Here is a 27,569-nt window from a genome sequence, read left to right as displayed (position 1 = left end):
AAATTCACTTTGGCAATGCTTATGTCCTTTATGCAAGCATTTGAGGGCAAATTTCAAAATTGCAGGGAAGATTATTTGCAGAAACTGAATTTTAGATTGGTACACACATGTATTTATTTTGGAAATACTTGCCTGCTCATTCAATCAGAGAACACAGTGTGACTTATCTGGCCAATTGCAGTAAAAACACACAGCTTGAATTTAGAATATCTGGAGTCAGTCCGTAGAATAAAAAATTCCAAAAAAAAATTTTTGGCCAAAAAAAAAAAAAAAAAGGATAATGAATAAACCCAGGGAAATTCAATTGTCTTGTGGATGTTTTCCAAACACAAACAGAGGCTTAAGTTGTCAAATTATGTATTTCAAAGCTCTAATTATCTTACACCTCATGCTCATTGTATTACCTCAGCTACTGTACGTTCATTTAGGAGGGAAGTAAATTCAGGACATTTACTGCACTCCCTTTTATGCCACAACAAGATAGCGCTTGAATTTAAATGAGAAAAAGTGCATTTACTTTTCTTTCCTGGCTCTCCAATAAGAAGTCCCCGAAGAGGCGAGCTTGGCTGGTGGTGTTCAGTGATTTCTCAGATAACAAGAGCTTCACATTTCTGTGGAATTCCCATTTGCCAGTGAGCTGCTGCTGCCGCTCGCCTGATTGATATATGACTGCAATGGCACTTTTCCATTTGACATTCTCTCTCCCTCTCTCGCTCCCTCGCTCTCGCTCAAACAACAGCCCTAACTTTTGTGTGTTGCAAATATAAAAGGCAAGCCATGTGACAGAGGGACAGAAGAACAAAAGCATTTGGAAGTAACAGGACCTCTCTTTCGCTCTCAGAAGAGTGTGAGGGAAGGAAGGAGAGGCACATTTTCCAAAGGTAAGCACACAAATAAGCACTTACTCATATTTTGGGTATTACTAAACTGAGCATTTAATTTATTTATCTGACAAATACATGTTCTCCAAATAGCATGTTTGAAATAAAGTGTATTCATTTAAAAAATGACTTCAGTTTTACTACCTACATCATCTTATTATTATTTCCTTAATTACATGTCTGTCTGAGGATGCCTATGTGAAATCTCTGGGAAGAAAAACAGGCAGTGTACTGTGGTTTTGGATAAAATGATCAAGTACATTTCTTTCTGTAACTTTGCATTGATTCTCATTTGTATGAATTTGGGAGGAAGGGAGGCACTCGATTCTGTCCTGAATTCATAGAAAGAACTATAGTATCTCCAGGACTGTCTTTGTCCCATTACAATAGAGCTCTATGGACACAGGCAAGCCTGCTAGTTTCAAATGGAACTGTTTACTTTTATTACTACTTATATATGCTGCTCTCTTGCCAGTCATCTGCCAGAGTGCTTAGAATAATTTGAAACAATAGGCAATATTTATTTCTAGCTTTGTGTGTCATGCTTTGCAGGGGCAATTTTAATTTGCACATTATTATTTAACCAAACTTCTGGGAAGCTTTGCCATGGATTGCATAGCACTGGTTATGGATTAGGATGGATTTAATGTACATATTTGATTGGCTAAAAGCGACGAGGAAATCCACAGTGTTTGTCTTGGCTGGAGCACAGAGGGGTATATTTAGTAGTCAGCTTACCCCTTCAGCACAACAAATAATGCAGTGTGGATGTGTGTTCAGTAGCTCCAATTGGAGGATGCTAAGGCAGGGCACTGCTTTCAGTGACAATCTACAAGACCTCAAAACGCTTGCCAGGAGGTATAAAGGATCTTTCAGTACACTGAAATCATTGCTTTGCAGGGTAAAATTTCTCTTTAAGAAGAGTGTTACTGTAAGAAGCATGAACATAACTGTTGTCTATGTGCTTGGGACAAAAGAAGACTATAGCTGTGAACCGAATAATATATCAGAATACAGTATAACTGGCGTCCATTGTAATGGATAAAGTCCAATTAGAACTTGATTAAAGAAAAAAATCCCACGTAGCGGCGGAGATTCAGGTGAGCGCAAGAATTCTGGGAAGGTTGAAATCAGCAGATTAAATAGCAATAATCACACTAACAGAGATGTACAGCTGAAAATGTGGAATTCCATTTTCACCTTAATTATATTAATGAAATTACCTGCAATTCATGAAGCAGCCCTGCAAAGAAAGCTTGGGTGAGAAAAGTGTTTTACGTGGGTTGACTATTCATTTTTGAGAGAAGAGAGAGAGAGAGAGAGAGAGAGAGAGAGAGAGAGAGAGAGAGAGAGAGAGAGAGAGAGAGAGAGAGAGAGGTGGTTTGGCAATTAGGGCATGGGACATGGGGCCAGAATTCTAATCTCGTTCTGAAGCTGATTTAAACTCTCTACTTCAATTTCCTGGTCTGTAAAAAAAAGGGCATAATAGTACAGCTCTACGGTACCTACCTCATCGGGGTGTTGGGAAGGTTCATTTGTTAATATCTGTACTGCTTTTTAAAGAAGAAGAGTGTCATATGGCTGCCAAGTATTATTAGCAATTTGTAGTAACTTCCAATGCAACCTGTCATAACTGGTGCATGCAAGGGACAGTGTGTACTGGAACTAAAGAGCACATTTCAAGTGATAAATTAAAACAACAGGTTTCAGAGTAGTAAGTACAAATTCACTTCATACCAGTGCTGCATCATGTAATGATTTCCTAATGGAAGCAGCCCAGATGCCTGTTAGGGTCACTACATGTGGGTATAACAGATACTGTTCTGGCATTTGTCCTTATTTATAAGAAAAACTTGTTTTCGTGGACTCTACTTTTTTCATTGCTAGTACTACTCACTTTGCTCAGATTGTGACTCATGCTAATGAGCAGCTATGCACATGAATAGCTCCATGGACCTCAATGAAACTACTTTGGTGAGTAGCTGCTTACCAGCTTGAATTAGAGATTCACAATCTGGCCCATATGACATATAAAATGACATTCTCTTGCTGGAATAATGAAATCTTAGTTCTAGGATAAATATCTTATTGAGTATCTTTCAGATAAAACATAAAGGGGATTAAATAGATTTTGTTGCTACAAGTTTACATAATGAAAATGGAATTTTATTATTATGAAGCCAATTAACTATGGATGTCAGCCAGCTACTGTGCCACTCTTTTATGAGATCATTATTCAGATCATCGCCTGCCAGTGCTGCTTCTTAGAATTCAGTTTTTTCACACACCACTTATTTTTAAACAGATGCATGTATGTAAATTACCCTTGCTTGGATAGCATAGCAATATCACCATTCATTATATCCAGTACTGTTTACTGTTTATAGTAGTAGTTTTCCATTCAGCCATCTAAGCATGGGTAATCTGCACAGTAGCAGTCGGTCTAACCCACATAGGTTCAGATGTGCCTTAGGGGGTCAATGAAATCACCAGGTTATCCTTGCCTTCTACTTTGATTGGTGGGATTGCAACACCATTCCTTTAGGTGGGAGGGATGTAAGGCACGCTCAATGACTCATTCAACAAGAAGTGCTCATGTAGTCAACTCCATTCATTGTATCCCCTGAGGTCTGATCACATCACCTCTCTGATTTATCTGCTCTGAAAAGAACGAGGAAGTGACAAGCTCGAGATTGTTCCTGAACCTGGATGTCTCTGACACGAGCTTGCAGTGCAGTGCTGTTGTTAAGTCATCAGGCCATTTATCTTTACAAATGTTATAGTAGATTTAAAAAAACAAACATATTTTTCAAATTGAATTGAATTGAAAGTCCCTGTGCCTCTAATACCTTGCACTTTGGCCATTTTCGGGAGATAATTGGCACTCTTGGTTTTAGTACCATAGGAATGATCATTCTGGATTGGACCACTGGCCCAGTTTATTGGGTATTCTGTCTCTGGCAGAAGCTAGAGCCATCTACTTCAAAGGAAGGTATCAAAAACTCCGTAGTGAGCAGCTATGTAATAACCTGCCGACAGGGAAAGTTTCTTCCTAACTTCATCAGTTAAAGGTTGGTTTATGCCCTGAAGCATGAGGGTTTGTAATCCTTCCAAAAAGTCTTTAAAAATCTTTATTATTATAATGCTGGATGCTCACATTAGCTGTATAAATGGCCAAAACTTTCTTGAACCCTTCTTAGTTCTTGGCCTCAATGATACCTTGGGGACTCGAGTTCCACAGGCTGGTTGTATGTTGTTTGTATGCTGTAAGCGTGTTTCCTTTTCATCAGTTTTAAATTTGCTGCCTTTCAATTTCATGGAATGTCCTCCTGTTCTTGGCTCATGTGAGAGTGAATAGTAGTGCCCAATTCAAATTCTCTCTACCCTTTGTTATTTTGTTTACTGTTGTCTGACTTTTCCACTGGATGCTTATTGCATTCTAACTCATGTTAATTCCTGGATAAAAATTTGGATGCAATCAGATTAATTCATTCACATGTCTCTCTGCGGATGACCGGATTGTCCTAATTTCCCACAATTCTGTACACGCATGTTGAGAGGTGCTGTCTCCTGCTCTGACTCTGATCAGCTGTTATTTCCTTTTTATCTGTGTCAGTGTGGAACATATTAACATTTCTCAGTAATGGTATGTTTGGAATCCCTCTGATGCCCCATCTCTAACTTAGCAGAACAATAAAAGCAAGGTTGTAGTAAGCCTTTGAGCAGCTGGCAGTCTATATATTCCTTCTTTTTTCACATAATCCAATTCAAATAGAACTCGGGTAGCACTGGTACTACCACTTCTAAACACCATCAGCTCTCATCCTATTTACTGGATTTATACGGCGTGGTATATCTGACTAGAGTCCCCGTCTATTGTAGGCAACATAGTCTGTCTTCCGGTATCACACCATTTGTCTGCAAGAGTACTTAGACCAGCTGATATAAGGGAAACACAGCTATGAGAAATTCCACAAGACCAATATTATTCTAGTAACGTGTTTTTTTACATCAATCATTGTTAAGGTTTCTGCTGCTGAGATCTGCATGCGTATTATAACGGAGCTGTAAACCACTTTAGAGTGGCAATGTAGAGGCGGTGTGGGTTATGCTGCCCTTTAAGACATGGGAGTTTAGGATTGGAGTTAATGCTCCAGCTTTGGTTTGGCAAAGGTTAAACATACCAGGACAGTGATACTTGCATCACTGTCATAGCAGTGGGATTCAAATTGAGTGGGAACTAGATGGTCCTCTTATTACAATGCATGAATTGCTATCCTGAGCCAAATCCTGCAGTTCTTAATCAGTTTTTTATTCACTTGGTCAAATTCTTATGGACACTAATGGGAATTTTTCCTGAATAAGGACTGAGAGTATTAAGGAGTACAGGATTTGGACCCGAACATGTTAGGGAGAGGATAGAAGAAAAGGTGTTTCTGATGGCTGCTAATAACTAAAGATCGGAACCTAAAAATAAATAAATAAAATCACATCTTTCTGAACAGGCATCTAGCCTAATAAATACCATAGAATCAGAAATTCCCATCTCTTTGTAACACTCCAAAATAAACCATACACACGTTTGAATGCCGTCAAGCAGTGCTAGGCCTCAGGGCAACTTTTAACTCTGTCAACAGTATTTTTTCATGACATTATTATTACTATTTATTAATTGTATTACCATCACACCCAGGACCCTCGGGGCACCAGGACCCCATTGTGAGAGGCACTGTACAAATATTATGTTGAGCTGTTAGACTAAAGTAGAGGCAATTATAGAAACTAAAGCCAAAGTAAAAGTTTGGATGTGAATATTTTCACTAGGAGAACAGACACTTGTCTGAGTTATTGTAAAGAAGTGTATTCAATGCAGGGCTAGAATTCCCTATTAAAAAAAAAATCAATCCTATGCACCGAGCTTCACCCATAAATGATGCTGTTCATTTCCTCTGTACTAAAAAGTGTGAAAATGTATTCTTCCCTTTACTTTTCCTCATTGTGGGAGCTGGATCACCCTTTACTAAACTGCCCCAAATTCATTCAAAATTAGAATAATACAAGTATACAAGTTTAGTGCATCTCTATCAAAATTAGCACTTGCCTGAGGCTTTGCCACAAAGCTCGACCAGCTCCTGGGCTGTAATGGGAGTTATTGTATACAAGTCACTAGGGGAATCTATTTAAAGACTCCTGGCATCATGAAGGGAAAGGGTAAAAATACAACCCCTCTTTTGTCCACCAATGGTTTTCTTTGGGAGTATATTAAAACCCTTTCTACATTTCTGTCTGGCTCTGTCCACTGGCAGTGTGCCAGCTCATAGTACCCACTTCTGGTCACCATTTCAAGACTGCAGTCACGAAGGACTGTATCTGTTTCCCACAGCAACTAAAGGATGGGCAATACCCCTGCAAACTTAAAAAGAATGCTATTCAGCTGGTTCCAGAGCTATTCACCTTAGTTTGGCCCACTTCAGGCACTAGGCCCCAAACCTGTAAACACTTATACTTTGTCTTTGGTAGTAGTATTGTTAAATTCAATGGCACAACTCATGTTCATACAGTTATGTGTATGTGTGTTTGCAGCACGGGGATCCCTGTGCTATATTTGCTGCAAATACTGTTCACTTTTCCCTCACTCCTCTCAGTGTAATATGACAGTGTCGTTAATGTTTCTAGTCCACGTGTATGCACTGGTATTTTGAACTGCAATATTAGAATAGCAGATAAGCCTTGAATCAGAAAATGAAATCTGTGAGGTTTCTTTCAATTACTGTCATAACATTCAAGTTTCTGAATCTTCAGCATTAGAGTCCATCATTTCTTCCCATTTTTAAAAGCCCAGCATTCTACATTTACTGTTTGGTACGATGAAAATTATGGTACCGTCGCAGTACTGCTAGAAGATGTATTTCCTTTGCTAGAGGAGACTATCCTTTAGCCCATTTACCTTTCTCCTGTCTTTATTTGTCTTTCAAGCTCTTATTTTCTCTGCTCTGGCTTTTCAATTAGTGGTCTTTTCCTTATTGAGCCTTTGTGCCTTTTTCACTATTCCATTACACTGGTTTTCTGCTGGTGGCATTGAACTCAAACTGGTACAAGAGGATGGAGACTGAGGCTCTCGGTATCCCTCACTAGATTCCTAATGATACCGAGACGGACTTTCAAAAATCACAGTGCTCAAAAGGCTTTAATGTGTCTAACATTTTCATCATTCCATAGCAGGGGGCTTTAAAAAGTATTTTAAAATGAGTAGCCTCTTTTTCTACAGTTGCTGGACCTGATTCTCAGTTACGCTAAGGCCATTTTGTATTACAGGGCGTTAAAATGGAAGTAAATTATTTATACCCAACATACGGCCCTTTACATGGCTAGGGCATTGTCAGTTGTCAAGTGGCCTTAGTGCAAATGAGAATCAGGCCCACCAACTTCAATATATTAAAAACAAAATCATGGTAGGAATGTTGAAAAGCAGACTACCGAGGAAAATGAAATCTGTTTATTAAAACCGGAGCAGGGGTAGTCACAGAGAGCAGAGTGGGCAGAAATCAGCAGATATGACCTTCACATTTGGACTGTCTAAACAAATGTGCATTATTAAAAGCAGTGATACTCAGACTGAGTCTTGCAAGCTGCAAGTGCCTCTTTAATGTGTGTCCTGCCGCTCTTTGCAGCCCATGATATTAAAGCAATGTGATTTCATTATTAGCCAACTGTAGTTAATAGATACTCGGTCAGCTATTCTGCGGCGAGAATTATATATATATATATTAAATAAAACTATGAATTCACACTACTGTGGTTCTTTTGGGTAACATTGATCACTAATTTGGTTCCTGAACCACTGAGGGCTGAGTATTGCTGATTGAAATGTTGTATACAATAGGTAAAATCCTTGCTCCATGCAATAAATGGCAAAACTCCCATTGACTTCAATGAGGCAGGGATTTCAACCAAAATTTATCCTGGATTGCCATTTGTCAGTGTGGGGCCAGTATCTCAACTGATGTAAATGAGTATAGGCCTCGTGACATCAATGAAGAGATGCTGGTTTACACCAGCAAGGATCTGGCCTCAGATGTTTAATTTGGTATTTGCATACATTTCAGGTAGGGGCGAAAAACTATCTAAGTTGTGAATGGAAATCTTTTTTATACCATGTCAGTTCTATATATTCACCTGTTTCATGCTGAGTGTAGCACAGCTGATTTAAGATGACCTCATTGGGCATTTTAAAATTTGACTCCAACACAGGACAGGGGTTTTGACTGCACTGCTAGGATCACATCCCTGACCATATAGAGACTTGTAGGGCATAACAATTTGAAATGCAAAAATAAATAAATGGAAGGACAGCATCATCTATTTATAAAACTAAAAAAAAACTCTCTGGGTCCATAGAAGTCAATGGGCATTTTGCCATCAATTTAAGGGAGGGCAGGATTGAGTACAATATTTTAAAATATAAATGCATATTCACGGAAGCAGACATATGCAATGACTCCCACCTTAAGTGGATAACTACTGAAAGAATAAATCTGGTAAGGGGGAAATTCTGCTGCTGCTGCCCCCTTGTGGTGATAGAAGGACCAAGTGCAGCAGTACAGTGGTGGGAGTAAGGCTATAGAGATGCTGCAGCTGGGGACTCTGCAGCCATCACAAAGCTGAGTCCCAGTAGCTCACTGTGGGAGCATACAGGGCAGGTTGGAGTGCAGAGTTGTGGAGGGCCTTCTATAAGTCTATCAGCCGCATAGATCAACTAGCCACAAATCCAGTTTATGGGGGCTCAACGGGCTATGCCACTACTGGGGGCTAATTGACTGTAACAGCAACTGTGGAAAGGGGTATGGTTATCCCATGTCCTGCTTCTATCTATCTCAACGTCTGTATAATTTCACTCTCCCTCCAATCCCAAGCCCATTTAATTGCTCTTTGCATGGGAACTGAGAATTGCACCCTAAAAGAATGAATTATGATGCAACTTGATAATGCCTATTTAACTGGCCTCGCTCTTGAAATAATTATAGCTATATAAACTATATATTATATAATTTAGACAGCCTAACTAGTTCCATTCTCACCCAGATTTGGGGAGTTTATAACTTTCCAAAACTTTAATCTTTTTGATGTAAGCTTTTCCAGGCTTAATAAAATTGCCCGTAAGTCATTAAAAAAAAAAAAAAAAAAAGTCTGACCAAAATCAGTGCATCATTTCTGAGTATAAGAACAGTGAAAAATATATTTTTTATATAATAACGAAAATGTTGTGACATTTTTTGTTTCTGTACAGCTGTAGTGTTGACACAACTCTGAGTAGTGTCTTGTCTTTTGCTGTGTACACAACAAACTCAAAATGAAAGAACCACATGGCATGATGGGATCCAAATAACTGTGTCTACTAAATATACCCAATATGCAAGGCCTCAATATGAATACAAACTGCTGCTCTGGCTGCGTTCTGCCAGCTTCTAAAACCTAGAACACACTGAGTGCCACTAGAAGGCTCACAAACTCTTAAAAGGAATAATACCAAAGTCCTGTAATACTACAAGCAGGGAATTTAAATTTGGCAGGGAACTAGCCTTTATTGAGAAGTGCTTTTGACTGCTCCATTGAAAACTAGTTTTAATCAGATATTTTTCAGGTATGAGTTCATAGCTTTAGTTTGTTTTTTAAAATATGTACTTCTACATACATCCAAATTAAAATGTAACTTCTTGTTCCAGTGTAGCTGTGTCTCCAGGATTTCCTAAGATAGTTGCTCCCCTTTTATCACTTTATTAGAGCTATATTAATACAAACTGAGAGCTATATTACCATTTTGCATGGATAGTGTACTATGTTGGTACAAATAATGTGTAGGCCTCTTCTTCCTGTCCCCTGCCTATCCTGTCCCAGGACAGAAAGGTATGCAGGGGTCCCAAAAAGGTGGGGGTAGGGAACAGTTCCATGCAGGCTGCTGAATTTGGACACAGGAGGGCCTAGGTCTGTGTATACTGATGACTACAGGAGACTTCAGTTACAGGTAAGTGATCTCTGTGTGGACAATGTGGAGGGAGATTCTAAAATATCCTTTTATTAACAGATTTTCTCCTTTCCTGTTTTTCCCCCTTCATTCCAATCTATTACTTTCCATGATACTGGCTTACATGAGTCGTGTTTTTCTAGTTAGTCTCTGTGTCCTCCAAGCATCTCTTAAAAAACAGGGAGATGGGCCTTCACAAATCAAGTCTGGACTTTGAGTCTTAGCCATAGTTATTAACTTCAACAGTCATACCACTCTACATGCAAAGCAATGTGAAGACATGGAAGGCAGCTCGTAGGTGGGAAATGTGTTGGGACCCATATAGTGGAAATTGAGGCCCTCTGGGCATATATTTACTGGGGGTGCAAATGGGGGTGTGGGGTTAGAGGTAAATGTATTTGGGTGGAGAGGGAATTTCTGGGTGAGTAATACAAGTTAATTATTTTGGAGAGAGACCTTTCCAAGAACAATATATTGGCCAGCTTGGTTATGTTAGGTAAGCAGAGGGAGCTAAGAAGAAGAGTAAAAGACTGCGTGCTCTATTCTTTATGATAAATAATGCTCAGGGATCATCTTAATGACAAACAATGGCACATTCCTATTCTATGCAGGGATCAGCTCAATGTCTTGGATTTCGTTCATATCTTGCTAAATTCTCGGCAAATGTTTCATTGACATCAGTAGGACAGTTCACAAACAAATCTGAGTTCCTAAAGACTTTAGGGTTTTAAATTTTTTCTTTGCTTGTACAATATCTCTTTTTCAATGTCAGTTCTCGTCAGCTGAAAACCATTTGCTTGGGAAATATCTCAAGGCAAGGGAAAGAGTTGGTGTCTGTAACATATGCAAGTTTACATTAAAGTTATCCTTCCTTTTCTTTATCAGCAAGTGAACATTGCCGTGAAAGCAAAAAAGCATTTTTTCCCTTACATCTAATACAAGAATAGCCCGACTAATATTTTTCACATTTTAGAATTACATTTCTTTGTAGGTAGAGACTTCATGTGTCCAGGTTTAGCCTGAAGAACATTGGCTGCAAACTTATATAAACTCTGGAACAGCTTACCACAGCTATGCACTCGCCTTTCTTTACAAAAGTGTAAAAGCAGCCTCTAAGACTACACACAAACACTTAGTTCTGCAGTTCTTCGATGCCTTTCAATTTCATTTCATATTGAAATCTTTTTAACAACATCCTTTAAACAAAATAGTCAGCAAAGCAGAAAGGCAATAAAAACCCACGTTATATTATCAAATGGGCAACAAGCTCTGTGAGAAATATTTTTTTTATCACATCAACTATATCTGTTCAGAAAGTCCACCTATTTTAATGCTGCTTACCAGCTTCCTTTGCTATCTAAAGTTATGTTTAGTCCATCAGGTTATATCTCTAATAAATATAAAATTAAATGGCCAGCTCAAGACTATTGGCTCCATAACAGATCTTTCAAGGGATTGTGATGGAGAAGTTTAGGGAAGTGTCATACTTACCTTGTAAGGACATTGTTCCAGACAGTTTTGGTGGGGGTGCTATGTTCTCTTGTCCAGGGGATTTCTCCTATTTTCCAACATGGACCAGAAATCCAGATGACCATGTGGCTATCTGTGTGACTTCATCTGCAGATATGTATTCCCAAAGCATCACTGGGATGTACTTGGAGGTTATGCAGTTCAATGTATTTTTCAGATCTTGTTCCTTAAGTAATGGCAGGGAGAGAGTAAAGCTCAGGAAGCGCAACCAGATGAGCAAACAAGTAAAAAAAATTAAACCTTTCTGTGGGTGAATTTGGTGCTCATGAAAGTGAAGATCTAAGACCACTAACCAGAACCAGATATGTGGGTAGGTGCTCTGCAACCTTCCCTGTTGGGTATCTCTACACTGCAATTAAAAACCCCTGACTGGCCCATGCCAACTGGCTCAGGCTAAGGGGCTGTTTAATTGTGGGGTAGATGCTTGGGCTCAGGCTGGAGTTTGGGCTCTGGGACCCACACCTCCAAGAACCCTCAGCAGGGGAGGGTCCCAGGGCCTGGGATCCAGCCTGAGCCTGAACATCTACCCCACAATTAAACAGCTTCTTAGCCCAAGCCCTATGAGCCCGAGTCAGCTGGCATGGGCCAGCCAGGGGTTTTTAACTGCCGTGTAGACATACCCTGAGAGCACACTGCTAATGTAACCTCAGCTTTGACCTGCAACATCCCTCCATTCCAGTCACAGGCCTCTCTTGAATAGAGACTGACGCTTATTCCAAATTGTGTGATGGCTTGTTGATGTGGATGTCTGACCACTAGAGACGGGGATGAGACCACCAAATACATTTTCACATGCTACCTGAGCCAGAATTTCCATCTTTTAATGCAGAAGATAGATTATTTTAGTCCCTTGAAATATGCCCTTCAGCATTTTAAGTGAAGGCAGGCTCTTTCATTCGCAGAAATCCTAAATTGTGTTACAAACCATCAGTATTGAAATGAACCCACTGGAGACACTATAAAGTAAAAAGCGTTGGTATTACTTGTGATAATGAAAGTTAATATCATCATTATTAAAATGATAGAGCAGTGCTTAAAGTAACAGGGCCTTGAACTTCTCCGTCATCATCTCGTATACTGTACCTACAGTGAAAATGATGTTCATGCAGTGAAAAATATTTTGGCTAGCAGAAATCCTGTGAGCCTTATTTATGTTTGTTTTTATCTTGCAGGCTTTTGGGGGGGTCAGGATTGTAATTTATGTTGTTTTTGTTCCAGCCACATAGAAGATTCTTTGATGGATTACAACCCCAACAAAACTCCAACTTAAAAAGAACAATGACAACCAAGAGACTTAAACCAGGTTTTTCATCTGCCTTGAAAGGAACTGAGTCCCAGCATTTAGAGTTCTTTTAATACTCTACCTCCCTCTGCTGTTATTATTGAGAAGTTCTTCAGCAATGGGAAATCATGTACTAGCGGCTTCAATTTCCATGCTCTCTCTTCTTGCAATAATGGGAGACACAGACAGTAAAACGGACAGTTCATTCATGACTGACTCAGACCCAGGTCGTTGTATGAGGCATCATTATGTTGATTCCATCAGTCATCCATTGTACAAGTGTAACTCAAAGGTAAGTACCTGTTTAAAATATGATACCAGGACTTCGTTATCAAGAATATTTCTGAAACCAACTAATAATAATTATTATTCTGATGTGAAATATTAGTACCAAAAAACGTAGAGCAGGAACCTGAATGCTTAGATCAGAAGTTTTGTGCTTTCTCAACAGCATAGTATGTGAACTTGTGCAAAATAGTTATCAGATTCACTTTTAAAAGGAGCAAGATTGAAGCTGAGTTGCTTGTACAGTGCTCCTAAGGTTGGAATCTCAGATCACCTTTCAACTTTCCACTCAGAGGGAATATTTGATTCTGAAGAAATGAGAAGAAATGGTGATATGTAGACAGATACCTGAGCCACAGAATTCACATCCAGATCTGAACTGTCCTTTGGTGTTGGGACTGTACCAGGAAACTTCCTTGGGAGATCTCAAAGTACTTTATCATGGAGGGCAGCATCAATATCCCCATTTTACAGATGGGGAAACTGAGGAACAGAGCAGTGAAGTGACTTGCCCAAGGTCACCCAGCAGGCTGCTGGCAGACCCACGAATAGAATCCAGGTCTCCTGAGTCCAAGTCCAGTGCTCTGACCACTAGCTAACACTGCTCAGGATTTTGACACAGCCCATTACAGGGAGGGGTCTAGCTGTGAAGGTCATATCATCACTGTCCAAACTTCCTACAGACTCTGATCCAGTTTTGGTTTGGGTCAAGCTCAGTTAATATGGATTGCATAAAGACATGCATTTTGACAGGCTGTGCTTGAGGTAAAGAATTAAGCTATATAAAAGTAATGAAAAAGATTCTGAAAAACTTTACTCAAATTTTTTTAATATTTAGTTTCTCGTGATTTTTGCACCTCTCAATTTTGCTTTTCCACCAAATTTCAGAGGGATCACTACTTTTGGCTTAGGCTGTTTTGCATTCACTCATGTTTCTGTCTTTCATTTGAAATTTCAAGCTTGGAAAACTTTGAGCCAAAGTGTTATATTAGCCTCTGTATATAGTCTACATTAGCTTCTGACATGAATTATAAGTGAGGCACGAAGAAAGACATAGAGTGAGAGAACCATTACTGATCCCTTTCTCCCTGTCCTAATTTCCTTCGAAAAAGTTAGCACAGCGCGCATTCAAACGTGGGGCCAATGGTCTGACCATTAGAACTGCGTGACTAACTGATTTTTTTGATTCACTGACTGAACCAAAAAATTGGGGGGACGGGGAACGGGAATGATTGTGTCAAAAGAAATGTTCCATTGTGTTTTTGAGGCTTTTTTAAACCTTTTTTTGAAAAATAAAATTGCCAAAAAATTCAAAACAAGAAGTCATTTTGAATAAAACAACAGAAACGTCATGTTGAAAATGTCAGTGTTTAATTTTTTTCAGAATTGTTGTTCGTTTTTCAACTGAAACAAGTTAGCGAATTCCACACAAACTCACAAAATGTTTAGATTGACCCAGATCTGCATTTTTTGGCAAAAATTTTGTCCAAAAATTTTCACCCAGCTCTGCTGACCACCCCGCTCTCTGTTGGCTGCTTGAATGGCCTCCTCCGCTCCCTGGATCAACAAAAGAGAAGAGGCCCTTCAAGCTCTCCCCTCAGTGAATTTCCATAAATGCCCACAGTTGCTAATGAATAAGAAAGGGTTGCTTTATTAGGGCTGCCAGAAATACAAAGTGCAGTTCAAGTTACAAACAAAAGATGAGGAGTACTTGTGGCACCTTAGAGACTAACCAATTTATTAGAGCATAAGCTTTCGTGAGCTACAGCTCACTTCCTCAGATGAACACAACAGGTTCCCAACTCAGCCTGTAGGGCAATTCAGCACAGGAGTATAAAGGTGAGGCTCCGCAGGTCTCGGGCTGGGGATATTCCGATCAGGCTGTCCCTCTCCTGGAGGCAATCACATACTGGCCTGCAGATCGCCTGGAAAGAGTCTAGTCCTTTCATTCAGGCCTGTCCCCGGGTCCCCTAACCATCAGCCACAGCTTCTACTTGTCCCTCCTAGCCAGGCTGTCAGCCCTTCAACACCTAAAATGCCCAGCCTCAGCCACAGCTCCTAGGCTGCTGCTCCTGCCTACTAGTCCTGCTCATTCACAGCCTTTAATTCCCTCCTGAGCCATGTCCCCTCTGGCAGTCCTTCCCTTTCCTGTGCTGCAGGGATTTTGGAGCCCACCAGGATTAATTCCATTGCCAGTAAGGAGCCAGCAGTTTTCATTATATTATTGCTTGGGTGTCTCTTTCTGCTATGCCCTTACCCTGTGGGCATCCTGGATTGGAATGTATGAGTTTCATAATGTTGCCAGCTTTTGCAATTTTATTGTGACGTTTTTCTTAATCCCCAATGTTGGAGATGAGAGACCACACGAAAATCTCTGCTTTCACTTGAAAGCAAAAATTTCTAGTCCTCCAGGTGGCAGAGAAAAGCCAATGTGGAGTGAGTATACTGTAAAGACTCAGAAATCAAAAGGCAAATTTAGAAAAATTCATTATTTTTAAGCCAATGGCATGATTTTTTGTAGGGAGGCAGGGCTGTGACTCATGATTTTTCAATTTTTGAGGTTGACAATACTGGTTTCAGTCCAAGATCTTGCAAAGTTTATCTGATTTCTCTGATTGTAAATGGAATGTGTTCACACTAAATCCTTAGGGATACCAGCCCTTTTAATTGGATAATGCATTTACGGTCACTGGGATGATGTAGTGCTGCTTTCTTCTGGCCTCATTAATAGATTTATTATTTAACTATTAATAGAGTTGGGGGGACTATTTTGGCACAAAAAGGTTTTCTGATGAAAAATGAGTCTTCAAAAACAGAACTTCTTGCGGAACAATTGGTGACATCTTTGAAAGTTTTCATTTCGCAAAAGCTTCCATGACATCTTCATCTATTTTTTAATCAAAATTTTGTTTGCAATCGTTAAGTTCCATAATAATTTTGAAAATGGTTTTGTTAAACATTTGAATTTAAAAGTTTCTATAAAAATCTTGTGGGAACTTTCACGTAAGCTGGAAAATGGGTCCATTTCAAACCCTGCAAAATGGAATAAAAAAGAAAATTTCCTATGAAACTGGTTTTCAACCAGCTCATATTGTTAAGATATTGTAGATCCAGGACATTGCTACTGTGAGAGTGACTATTCTGAAGCTACCATACACTACTAGCACAGTATTAGATTCCCTTATGCAGATTGGCCTCAGAATCTGTCTTAAAATATGGTCTGATAAAATAGTAGTTTGAAATATATAGGTATGGTATGTTCTTTATATTTAGTGTAGAAACACTGAGTTTCTGTTGGATTAGCTGTGTGTTTTTTGTGTGTTTTTTACCCCTTGTACTGTTTCTTTGTAGAACACAGATGGATAATCTATTTCAACCATAGATTTGTGTCCTTTTTTCTGTGATGGCTTTGTTCCACTGCACACCTCCTTTTCTGCACAGTTCTGCTAATGGGCCTATATCCTGATCTGTGTTACCCTGCTACTGCATCATACAATCATCAAAATTAGAGATGGAAAATCCCTGTTAGGTTTTCTTCTCCATTCTGGGCTAATGCAGGATTATGTCCTAAAATATATCAAGTGCTTTGTTTTCACCTTCGAGGCTGCCAGTTGGGTCCATTTGGAAGGTGTTTCTGTGACACTTAATATGTCCATTGAATGCAATTCAGTTGATCAAATCCCATTTACTTGTGACCTCAACCAGATGTTGAACACAGGCCTCGGGACTGAGAAACTAACATAGTAATATGCTAAATACAGTATGTAGAAGAGACACCAAGAAGAGACACTAGAACAGGGGTGGCCAATCTGTGGCTCCAGAGCCACAAGCGGCTCTTCAGAAGTTAATATGTGGCTCGTTGTATAGGCACCGACTTCAGGGCTGGAGCTACACGTGCCAACTTTCCAATGTGCTGGGGGTTGCTCACTGCTCAACCCCTGGCTCTGCCACAGGCCCTGCCCCCACTCCACCCCTTCCCACCTCCTCCCTTGAGCCTGCTGTGCCCTCGCTCCCCCCCACCCCCCTACTAAATAGCTGATCAGGAGGTGCAGGGAGGGAGGAGGAGGCGCTGATCAGCGGGGCTGCCGGTGGCAGGAGGCTCTGGGAGAAGAGCCGGGGGGAGCTGATGCAGGGCTGCTGACATATTACGGTGGCTCTTTGGCACTGTAAGTTGGTAAATTCTGGCTCCTTCTCAGGCTCAGGTTGGCCACCCCTGCACTAGAAGGTTATTCAACCCTAAAAGACAAGGTTCTTCTATTTTGACCTAAAGCAAAGCATTTGTTTCAGCTCATAATGAATTGAATTCCCTGACCAGTCTTAGCTTCCATCTTATCTCTGCCACCAAGACTTATTGGACCCTAAGGCACGGAATCCCCAATGACTCTTAAATCAGTACCTCCTGAATTACTTTACTGTCATAAGGCACTCTTTCTGGATGTGCCAAAAGAGTGCTGCAAGTGACATCTGGGAATAATGAGGCCAGGCTGGATACAGACATACTGTAAGAAGAGTTTTTAGTGTATGGTTAAGATAATAGTGGTAGTGGAAAAAGATCCCATGAGATTTGCAGTAATCCCAGCTCGATGCCAGGCCAGAAGTACTATGGACGTAAAATTAGGACACATATTTCAGCATGTCCACCATCAGGCCCAGCCAGTCACGGGAAATGTGCAAATGAGAAATACTACCACTAATAAAAGCTTGAATTCCAAAAAGGATATGGTTTGCGTTAGGGAAAAGCTCTAGGCCCCTTTGTAATTATCTCTGAACTTGTTATAAGAACTACTCCCGCTCCTTGCAACCAACCTTCAGAATAGTTGAGTTCTGCTGACTGTAAGTTAGGATGGGGTTTTTGCTTAGCTCATCCAATCCCAGTACAGAGGGGCAATCATGATCCTCCCCGTCATTCCTATATTGCATTAGAAAAGTGGTACTGTACTTCCTAGGGTGACCAGACGTCCTGTTTTTAAAGGGCCAGTCCTGTATTTAAGCCCTCCTGCAGGTGTCCTGAGTTGTTCTTAAAAACGGGCAAATTGTCCCATATTTTCTGTCTCCCCCCCCCCTATCAGTACTACTGGCCAGATCCAGTTGTCCAGTGGGCAACGATGGGGGTGGGTATGCAAGGCTGGTGGCGGGGCAAAGCTGCAGCGCGAGGGGATGGCCACTCCCCCTGCTCGTCCTTCAGCACAGTCCCTCTGCGTGCCAGCTCTTGGCCAGCTGGGCTCCCCCTCATCCCATTTCTGGCCAGCGCTGGCTGCACGCTGCAGTGGCTGTTGTGTGTGGGCAGGCGCCAGGCAGCAGCCAGTTACGTGTCGCCTTGGCTGCCCACCCATCGGCCCTTTATGTGCTTCCCCTCTTGCTGTCCTCTCCCTGCTTTGCCCCTTCACCCCCGCCCCCGCTCTGCTGCTCCTCCATATTTCCCACCCCCCCAGCGGGGCGCGTCCCATTCCCAGTGCTGTGTGGGGAACCAGCCCCCGTTTAGAGCGCTGAGCTCACCAACAGCCTGGCCAGCAGGCTCCTTCCTTCCCCCACTGCCTCTGGCTGGGCCGGCACCCCAGGAAAACCCAAGACCCTCTGGCCCAGGGCACTGGCCAGGAGGAGTCGAGCCCTGTGTGTGCCAAAGCCCCGCACAGCGCTGGCACGGGGAAGCCTCTCCGCCCCTCAGCTAAGCTCTGGAGTGGCGGGGGTGGGTGGGGGGAGCAATTTCAGGCTCCACAGCAGCCACTGGGGCAGGGGTTTAGCACTTCAGCCCCCACCCTGGGTCCTGCCTCCATGGAACATGGGGCTGCACCATCCCCTAGGCACCCTCCCCTGCTGAGCCACCTTTCTGGCCGGGTTCACTGAAGCCCCTTCAGTCAGGTTCCCTGGGCCCTGGTGCACAGTGCAGCCTTCCTGCCCACACTGTAGTTGGATTAAGCTAGGTTATGTCGGTGGCCAGCAGCAGCCTGGAGGTATTAGCTGCCTTTCGACACTGTGAGGGCAGGAAGGGACAAGCTGCTTCCAGCCACACAGAGGGTGGGGGGAGGGAAGAGATGAGCTCTGCAAAGATACATACTAGGTTATCCCTTCCCCCTGTCCTCCTCCCCTGCGGCAGGAAGCAGCTCCAGTCCCTTCCATCCCACACAGTGCTGAAAGGCTGCTGCTGGCCACATTCTGGTGTGAACCTTGCAGAAATCCGGGGGCAGGGGGCATGTGACCCTGTGTGCCCCCTCCCCCCCACGTGTTGCCTCAGGAAGACATGGCACCAGGCACCAGGAGAAACGGGTCCGTCCAGGGGGCCCAGCCAGGTGTGGACGGCAGGGAGCACCAGGCAGGGAGGTTTGGGTTGGTCGATCACCCCCTTCCCCCCATGTGAGAGAGGTGTACAGGAGTGTGTGTATGTCTCCTCTCCTCATGTGTGTGTGGGGCATTTAAGGGGTGTATGTCACTCCTCCTCGTGTGAACCCTAAAGCCTTAAAGATAAGAAGGTAAATAAAAAGAATCCAACTACACAGTATTTCTTTTTAACAGGGGCTCAGTCAACTTGATTTTAATTTGAATGTTTGTACTGTGTAGTTCTGATTGATTGCCACTGAACTCACTTGAATACGAGTCATTTTTATTTATTTATTTATTTATTTACAGGTGTCCCATATTCAGCATAGGGAAATATGGTCACCCCAGTACTTCTGGAATAGCATTAAAATATGACATGTACATGGTTATGTAGGGGAGGAGGAGAACTCACACCTGGATATTGGGTTATAAAACACCCATATATTTCTACTAAATATATACTTACTCTATTAGTGTGCTGTGCCATCATATCATTACTAATTATTTAATGGAGTAATAATCTCTATTTCACTATAGTATACAGTGCAATAAACAGCTGCTGCAATTGATTAAATGGCAAAGCAAAGCTTCTGAAGTACATGCTATTTCCAGCTCATTTGCACACCTGCCAAAATATACTGGTGCTGTTTGGGAATTTAAGAGGAGTCGGTTAAGTTACAGGTTAGTCCAAGAGTTTAAAAGGCCATCTAAATGTGAATTCTGATTACTTTTTTTTCCAGCAAAGTTTATGATTCCCATGATGCAGTGCCACTCTTAAAATGTACACTGTAATCTATAAATAGGGGCTGTAAGGAAAAACATAGTTTTTAAAATTACCATGCACTAGGAAGTCTATCTTTCCATTGATACCTGAGCAAAATTTTGCAATGGTAAGATCTGCAAAGTGTGATGTGATGCTTTGTTTTAAAATCACTATGTTAAATGTATTAAGCTAACTAAACAATTACAATGCAGTTTTATTGAAAAAAAGTGTCTTTTTTGTGGAAGACTAGTATTAGTGTCAGCTCTGAATAGATTTCTTGCGAGCACATGAAAAATTCTGATTTGCAGTTATGTTGTGTAATCTTTATCCTGTCCCCAGTTCCGTTCCCCAGTTCCATTGTTTTCTGGTGCTTCTGGTGACACCGGCAGGATTAGGCAGAGAGAGGTGAGATTAAAGATTTTGTTTTTTAGGACAGTGGAGCCAAAAATGTATAAACATTCCCATGCTAAGAACACCATCATTTGCAGCTATTCTTCACCACATGGTAATGTATCCCATGATGGATCATGTAACATTTCAGTTGAAATGCTTTTGTATTAATCATTGAAAAAGAATTCTTGCAATCAGATAAAAGATATAGTGGCACAATTAGGCATTCTCAGGATTCTGGGGAAAAAATTAAACTTAAAATGTTAATTGGAGAGGGTTCAGAAAAAGAGCAACAAGAATGAATAAAGAATTGGAAAACGTGCCTCAGGGAGCTCAATCTGTTTCGAATCAAAGAGAATGTTAGGGAGTGATTTTATCGCAGTCTATAAATACCTACGTGGGAAACAAACATTTGATAACAGAAGGCTCTTCAGTCTAGTAGAGAAAGGTATAACACAGTCTGGTGGCTGGAAGTTGGAGCTAGACAAAGTTAGGAATTTTTGGGAAGTTCAATGGCTTGTGTTAGACTAGATGACCACGATGGTCCCTTCTGGCCTTGGAATCTATGAATCTGTCTTGGCTAACTGAAGTTTGCTGATCTAGTTTGAAACACCTCGTGTAAGCATAGCAATTACCAGCTGTAAAATCATGCTGGTTGGCCATGGTATAGGTTTAAAGTTGTTAAATACTGACTGTGTCTACACAAACTGTTAACTACTGTACTGTGGTTTGAAATAACCCTTAACTCGAGTTAGCTAACATGCTTTTTAAAAGCACCCTTTTTTTGTCCTTTAGACAGGGCCTAACACAGTTTCTACTCTTCTCCACAGCTGGACAGCAGATTGTTTGGAAGGGAAATAAATGGGTAATCACCATGGAAGCTCTTTAGTTCTTTCCAGGTCTGTAACATGTCTTCGTCTATTCACAGTTCATCCAGTGGAAGAAGAGAAAGACCAGTGGGCCTTTAATATTGTTAGGAAAAGTCAGTGATAAGCTTTCAAACCCAGCAAAGAGTTCATATTGGTTTATATTTTCATTACATTATATCTTCATTACATTATATTGATTTACCTCTTTAAGGAGATCTTTGCAAAGAAAAGGTCTGGAAACTTACTTTAAAAAATAAGAAAGTTGAAATTCTTCTTTATTTTTCTAAGGGATGCACAGACCATAAAAGCTAGCTGTGGTGACCACCTGTTTTATTAACTAGAAATGCTAAATATTAGCCAACTAAGAGTCACGACCTGATTGGTCAGTTATGATTTCAGGGCTTGATTTTCAGAGAGCTCAGGCCAAGGCACAGTTGCAGTAATTGCACATACAACTGTATTTGAAACACAAGCCCTGGCTTTCTGAAGACCAGGCCCCAATCCCCAATGGATGATGATGTCCAGAACTCAAGGACGCTGATGATGCTTTCTTCTAAACAACTGTACATAAAATACAACTTAACATTGAACAATCTGGACTGGACATAGTCCATTATTACTGTTCTGCATCATACTAGGTAGTCAAGAGCCACCACCAGGTGTTTCCCAGTTAATCCTGAGACACTTCAATTCAATTACATTTGATTGAACTTCATGTCTGTATTCCCTGGCCACACACTAACACAGTGTGTACGTTTCCTAACTCTTCTCTGTTCTAACTTGCAGATGGTGCTGCTGGCTCGCTGCGAGGGACGCTGCAGTCAGACATCACGCTCTGAGCCGATGGTCTCCTTCAGCACAGTCCTAAAACAACCATTCCATTCTACCTGCCACTGTTGCCGGCCCCAGACCTCCAAGCTGAAAGCAATGAGGTTGCGCTGCTCAGGTGGCATGAGGCTCACTGCTACGTACCGTTACATCCTATCCTGCCATTGTGAAGAGTGCAACTCCTAGGGGGACACCAGTTGCAATGAGGAGAGGGGGGGACACTGCTCCCAGAAAGCAATCGCAGCCACTGAGAGCTCACCAGCACACTATTAAAGTATTCCTACAACCAGGACTCATCAAGCTGGGTTGGATTTGAGAAGCAGAAAATGAAAGACACCAGGGCCCTGGATTGTGCTGATTGTGAAAACAAAGACATCCATCTGCTGGTCTGTGCTGAAGACAAAACCCTGGAGACATGAACCCTTTTTTCCCCCTGAAAGGATACTTTGGGGGGTATATTTTCAGGCTCAGCCTTTCTTCTGCTCTGGGAGTTTTGAATAAGGACTGATGGGAGGTTTTTTTTTTTTTGCCAGTGAACAATAAAGACACAGAGAGAGAACAACGGGGGTCCATCTGCTGGAGGTACTATATTCTACAAAAGTTGACATTTGGAAGCAGAATCGCTCCATTCCTGCATATGACTGCTTATTGTGTCATTTTATTCTCCGTCTCTTAGTTATATTGCCCTTTAAAATGAACTGCGTTGATGGTAAGGGATATATGTTACTTGATCTGGCAGACAAGTTCTGGACAATTTTAACTGTGGTTTAGCTGAAATTATGAATAAATAATTGAAAAGTAAACTGGATAGCGAATGAGGCATGGGAATTGTCCATCTCTAGACGGTTCAAATGATTATTTGTAGTGGATTGCCTCACAACTTGGTGGCTGAGTGACGTTTAGGAAGAAAAAGGTCATGCAGTTCATTCTTTCTCCTCTAATATCCCAGGGGTGATCATTATAGCCAGACTGTAGCTGTCACAAAATGCACTAATTAAAAACTAGAAACTAAGTACTGGTTTACAATTTAAAAATGGAGCCTCTTAAACAGAATCTCTTCTTAAACTGGGCTGGCCTCAGGAGGAACAGATCCCAGAGCTGCCAGAATAATAACAATATGTAGGAATAATTTGTATCCATAGATCTCAAAGTACTTCATCCAAAGTGAGTAAGTATCACTATCCCTGTTTTAAAGATAAAGAATCTGAGGCACAGGGGAGTTAACTGATCTGCCTACAACAAGGCCTTGGCAGAGCCTGAATCCCAGCTGTGTACTAATTACTGGATCATGCTGCTTCTCTGCAAGGGAGGATCCGACCACCAGTTGCCTTCCCCTCTAGGACCACTGTTGGACAAGGAAATAGGCCTAGCCCATGAGTTAGGAGGTTGCCTGGCATGTAAAAAGAGATGATGTGTGTGTGTGGGGGGGGGTCACATGGCCCCCCAATTTGCTGCTTGGCTTGTACTGAGCAAATGAGCATGCTTACATGGACTGAGCATGCTCAGTAACATCTGCTGAAGCCACTGCCCTCACTGTACCTCCCTCCCCCCGCATCGGAAGGCATGGGTCATCTCTGCAAAGTTTCAAAAACGGTGCCCCTAAGGTACAGATTACTTTATTTGTAGTTAAAGCTGGCCCTGCTCTTAAACATTTAGCTTTTGGGAGGGTCAGTTGAACAATAAATACCCATAGCCTTCCACAACATGGAAACTACATAAATTTATTTGGATCTTGGCTCCTTTTAATGGCGATATACTGAGTAGGATAGTCAACCTGCTACAGAATCTCTTCCCTGAACCCAGATCAACCTAAACAGGTGTTCCATGTGAGATAGTCAAACCAAAGAAGTAGAGAGCTCATGGCTCATAATGCCATGATTCAGTCCAGCTTCAAATCCACACTGACACCCACATGGAATATGCATAAAGTCCAGTGTTACTCCAGCAGTAATCTGAACGTCATTGCACAATAATGAATAGGAAGGGCAGAGGTTGGGAGTGGGTAGACAAGTCCAGAATACAGCCCATCTGTTGTATGCCATCTAATCTGTCTTGAACAATTGCCATATATAGCAACCAGGCTTTTGGCAATTACATCACAGGAATTCCATTGAGCATGCTCAAGGACTCCCCAAGGTCTTTCTCTAATATAAAGAAACAGATTAAGTGGCCTGAAATTGGGAAGTGAGCATTTCCATGGATTACATATGCATTATTGTGGTTGACCAGGCAGATCCAATGTCCTTGACCATTACCGTCCCAGGAGCACTATGGGAAGTAGAGACAAATGGCAGGCATATACTCAGCTGAATATTGGAGCAGGATGTAATTCAGTAAAAATAGAAAATGATTGGGGCCAAATGTACACAGACACTTATAGATATTAGTGATAGATAGATGGTATAGACTGAAAAGAGTATCCCCTGTCTGCTGGAGAGTATCTTGTCATTGATGGCCAGTTTAAAATAAGAACTCTTAGAGCTGTGGATGAAGCGTGAATCAAATTGTTATGAGCTGTGTAGCTCATAGTCAAATGCCAGGACCATGCCTGAAGGACCACAATGAGATCATTAGATGTGATTCATTATTTCATTCTGATGGTGATTCTTTTCATATCTGATGAATAGTTTGAACATGACAGATAGGAGTGTGTACGGAGTATTATCACTTAACTAGTTTGTACAAGACCCCCCCTCCTCCTTCAGGAACATTTTTGTGTGTCCAAGCTTCATTACCTAAAACGCTTCATTATCCAAAACAGGACCGTGTCTCCATATTAATTATGTAGAAAATCCCCTTGATTATCTGAACCATTAATAATCTAAAACTATAGTGGTTGCCCTAATACATTTTCAGTTTTGTCTTTGATAACTACATACTATTACCTCAAAATATACAAAGTATCCCTGTACTTAAGATAGAGAATTCTGCATGAGCTGAAGTCATGTTATTTAGTTATCAAAGGTATTGGAAAAATTTTAAGGGCAGCTGCTGGTATTCAGTGTCTCTCCCCTTTCCCCCACCACATGACATCAAGGGGCAGATCCTTAGCTCCACTGAAGACACTAGAGCTCTGACAATTTACACAGGCTGGGGATCTGCTGCTTGGAGCTTTTACTGTACAGTAGCCAATGTCTCAAGCTAGACAGGACTGGATTGATGAATAATACCTCATTGAAAAAGTCATTGGTTGTGCTGTTGCTCTCTCTCTCTTTGGTAAGAAGGGGGCAGGGGGAAGGATTTAAAGAAAGACTTTCACACCAGAGCCAACTTAGAAAAAAGAGAATATTTATAGTGAGAGAAAAAATTGGGATATATTTAGTCCTGTGTCCCTTTTCCATCACAATGCAAGAGCTATTATTGCGACAGTTGGTCTCAGAAGATATTTGTGGTTTAACAAAAGCTTTCTCTCACACCCAAAATTCCTTCCCCTTCTCTTGATCCTATAGTGAAGTCATCTCCTTGTGACCTCAAAATCTGTTGCCAGGCAAATAATTGTGAGTCAATTCAAGTTTTTTTTACTTAATTACAGAGTCAGATAAATATAACAGAGTTGGGACTTGAAGGCGCCAACCCTATTTGCAAGCAAGTTGAATTGGTAAATAACAAACTCTGAGCAAAATCTTTAAGTTCTTACTCAGTTTTTGCTTAGCCCTTCCTCAGGTAAAACTCGTATTGACTTCAGAAGATAAGGGCCGAAGGCCCAGTTTTCATGTAGCATGGGAATTGTCCAGTCCTAGACAATTGAAATGATTATTAATAGTGGACTTCATGACAACTCAGTGGCTGAATGATGTTTAGAAAGAAAAAGGTCATACAGTTCATTCTTCCTCCTCTAACATCCCTGGGGGTTATCATTACAGCCAGACTGTAGCTGTCACTAAATGAGTGCCTAAAATTTAGCACCTAAATCCATATTTTGACACCTATATATCCATTTTAGGCAACTAAACAAAGTACACAAATCATCAGTTATGTGCAACAATATGGATTCAAGTGCCCCATATAGAGCAACCATCTTTGAACATGAAGGACCACAGGATTTGACTCGTGTGAGAAAATATGAAAATTAAATGACTTTTCCTTAGCATGAGATTGTACTTGATACATCTCTGATATGTTCTGAAGGTTTGACTACACTCTAAGTACCTCTATAATAATGTTGTTCCTTGAGAACAGAAAGGGAAAGGGACAATTGTCTAGATAATGCTGAGGGGCAGGAGGAGGGGCAGGTTCTTTGCAATAGTGTCCTCTCCTCAGCATCTGAATGTGTGTGTCTGTGTGGTTTTTCTTTTTCCACTGAGGTTGACCCTTACTGAAGAAGGATCCACCAGACTTGCAGGATGGGCAGCTTCCTCCAAGAACATTCTGTGGTTTGCCCAACAAGTGATGCTCCTACAACCAAAGGCCATCATCACCTCTCTCTGCTTTCCTGTCTCATCCTCCCCTTTCTTCCTTTCTCTTCATCATGTTCCTAATGTGTGGGCCACAAAATCAGACCCCCAACAATCTCTTCTGTATCCACATCTACCATGGTGCAGTACACAGCATCATGCTAGTTTACTTTTTAAAACCATATACTACTGTATCAGCAGTGCTATAGTTCAATTTGAATTGGGCTAATTGCATTAAAATGATTTACTAATGGAGCCCAGACAGAGAAAGACACAAACTTGAAGCATGGAAAAGAACTATAGTAAAGAGCTTCATCAGGATTTTTTATGTGTAAGAAGTGCATTATAAGCCAATGTTGTATATCAGAGACCCCGTTAAAAAGAAGTTGTAACGTGTCAGAATAAAAATACCATAATCTAGCATATGTTGAGTACTATGGCCCCACTTCAATGGGACCACTCGTTTGCTTAAAGTAACATGCATGTTTAAGTGCTTTGGATGGGTCAGTCCCTATAAAAATAATAACAATTAACTTAAGAGCTCACTGTTTTCCTGAAGATGTCCACAGGGACATTAATTACACTTTTCCTTGGCTTGTGAGCATGGAGAACTTTTACAAATAAGAGCCCTTGAGCCTGTCTGTCTCTGCTTGGCATAATCAAGTGCCTGTGTCTGCTGTTTGTCCAATGCTAAGTACAATAAAGGGGCCTGATATGAAGTTCATTGACATTAAGGGGCTTCAGATCAGGACCTAAATGAGCACTTCTTACTATCCATCAAATAACAAATTAAAACATTTTATAATCTCAGAGACAGGTGTGCGACAGGGCAACTCTAGCAGATTTGCACTGACACACAGACGGAGGTGTATAATTTTCAGTTAAATGTGTTTTTGTGAACAGGCAAGAAGAATAAAAAATAGAAGTTACCGCAGCAATGGAATATTCCAGTCTCCTGCTCTTGTGTGTGTCTTTCGTCAGTACTACTTCTGCTTTTTAGAATCTGATTT

General features: G+C 41.2%; 1 protein-coding gene across 1 annotated transcript; it reads left to right on the top strand.

Annotated features, from left to right (window-relative positions):
* The first annotated feature begins 813 nt into the window (after positions 1–813).
* NDP (norrin cystine knot growth factor NDP) lies at positions 814–27,502 on the top strand. Its single transcript, XM_073358869.2, has 3 exons — positions 814–881; positions 12,652–13,007; positions 22,124–27,502. Exons 2-3 carry the CDS (start codon positions 12,834–12,836, stop codon positions 22,349–22,351), a joined length of 402 nt encoding a protein of 133 aa, XP_073214970.1. The 5' UTR covers positions 814–881; positions 12,652–12,833; the 3' UTR covers positions 22,352–27,502.
* Positions 27,503–27,569: the final 67 nt, after the last annotated feature.

The sequence above is a fragment of the Lepidochelys kempii genome, chromosome 1 (genome assembly GCF_965140285.1).
Source record: "Lepidochelys kempii isolate rLepKem1 chromosome 1, rLepKem1.hap1, whole genome shotgun sequence".
Lineage (NCBI taxonomy): Eukaryota > Metazoa > Chordata > Testudines > Cheloniidae > Lepidochelys > Lepidochelys kempii.
The sequence above is the reverse complement of the archived record's forward strand: the minus strand, read 5'-3'. Positions and strand labels throughout refer to the sequence as shown.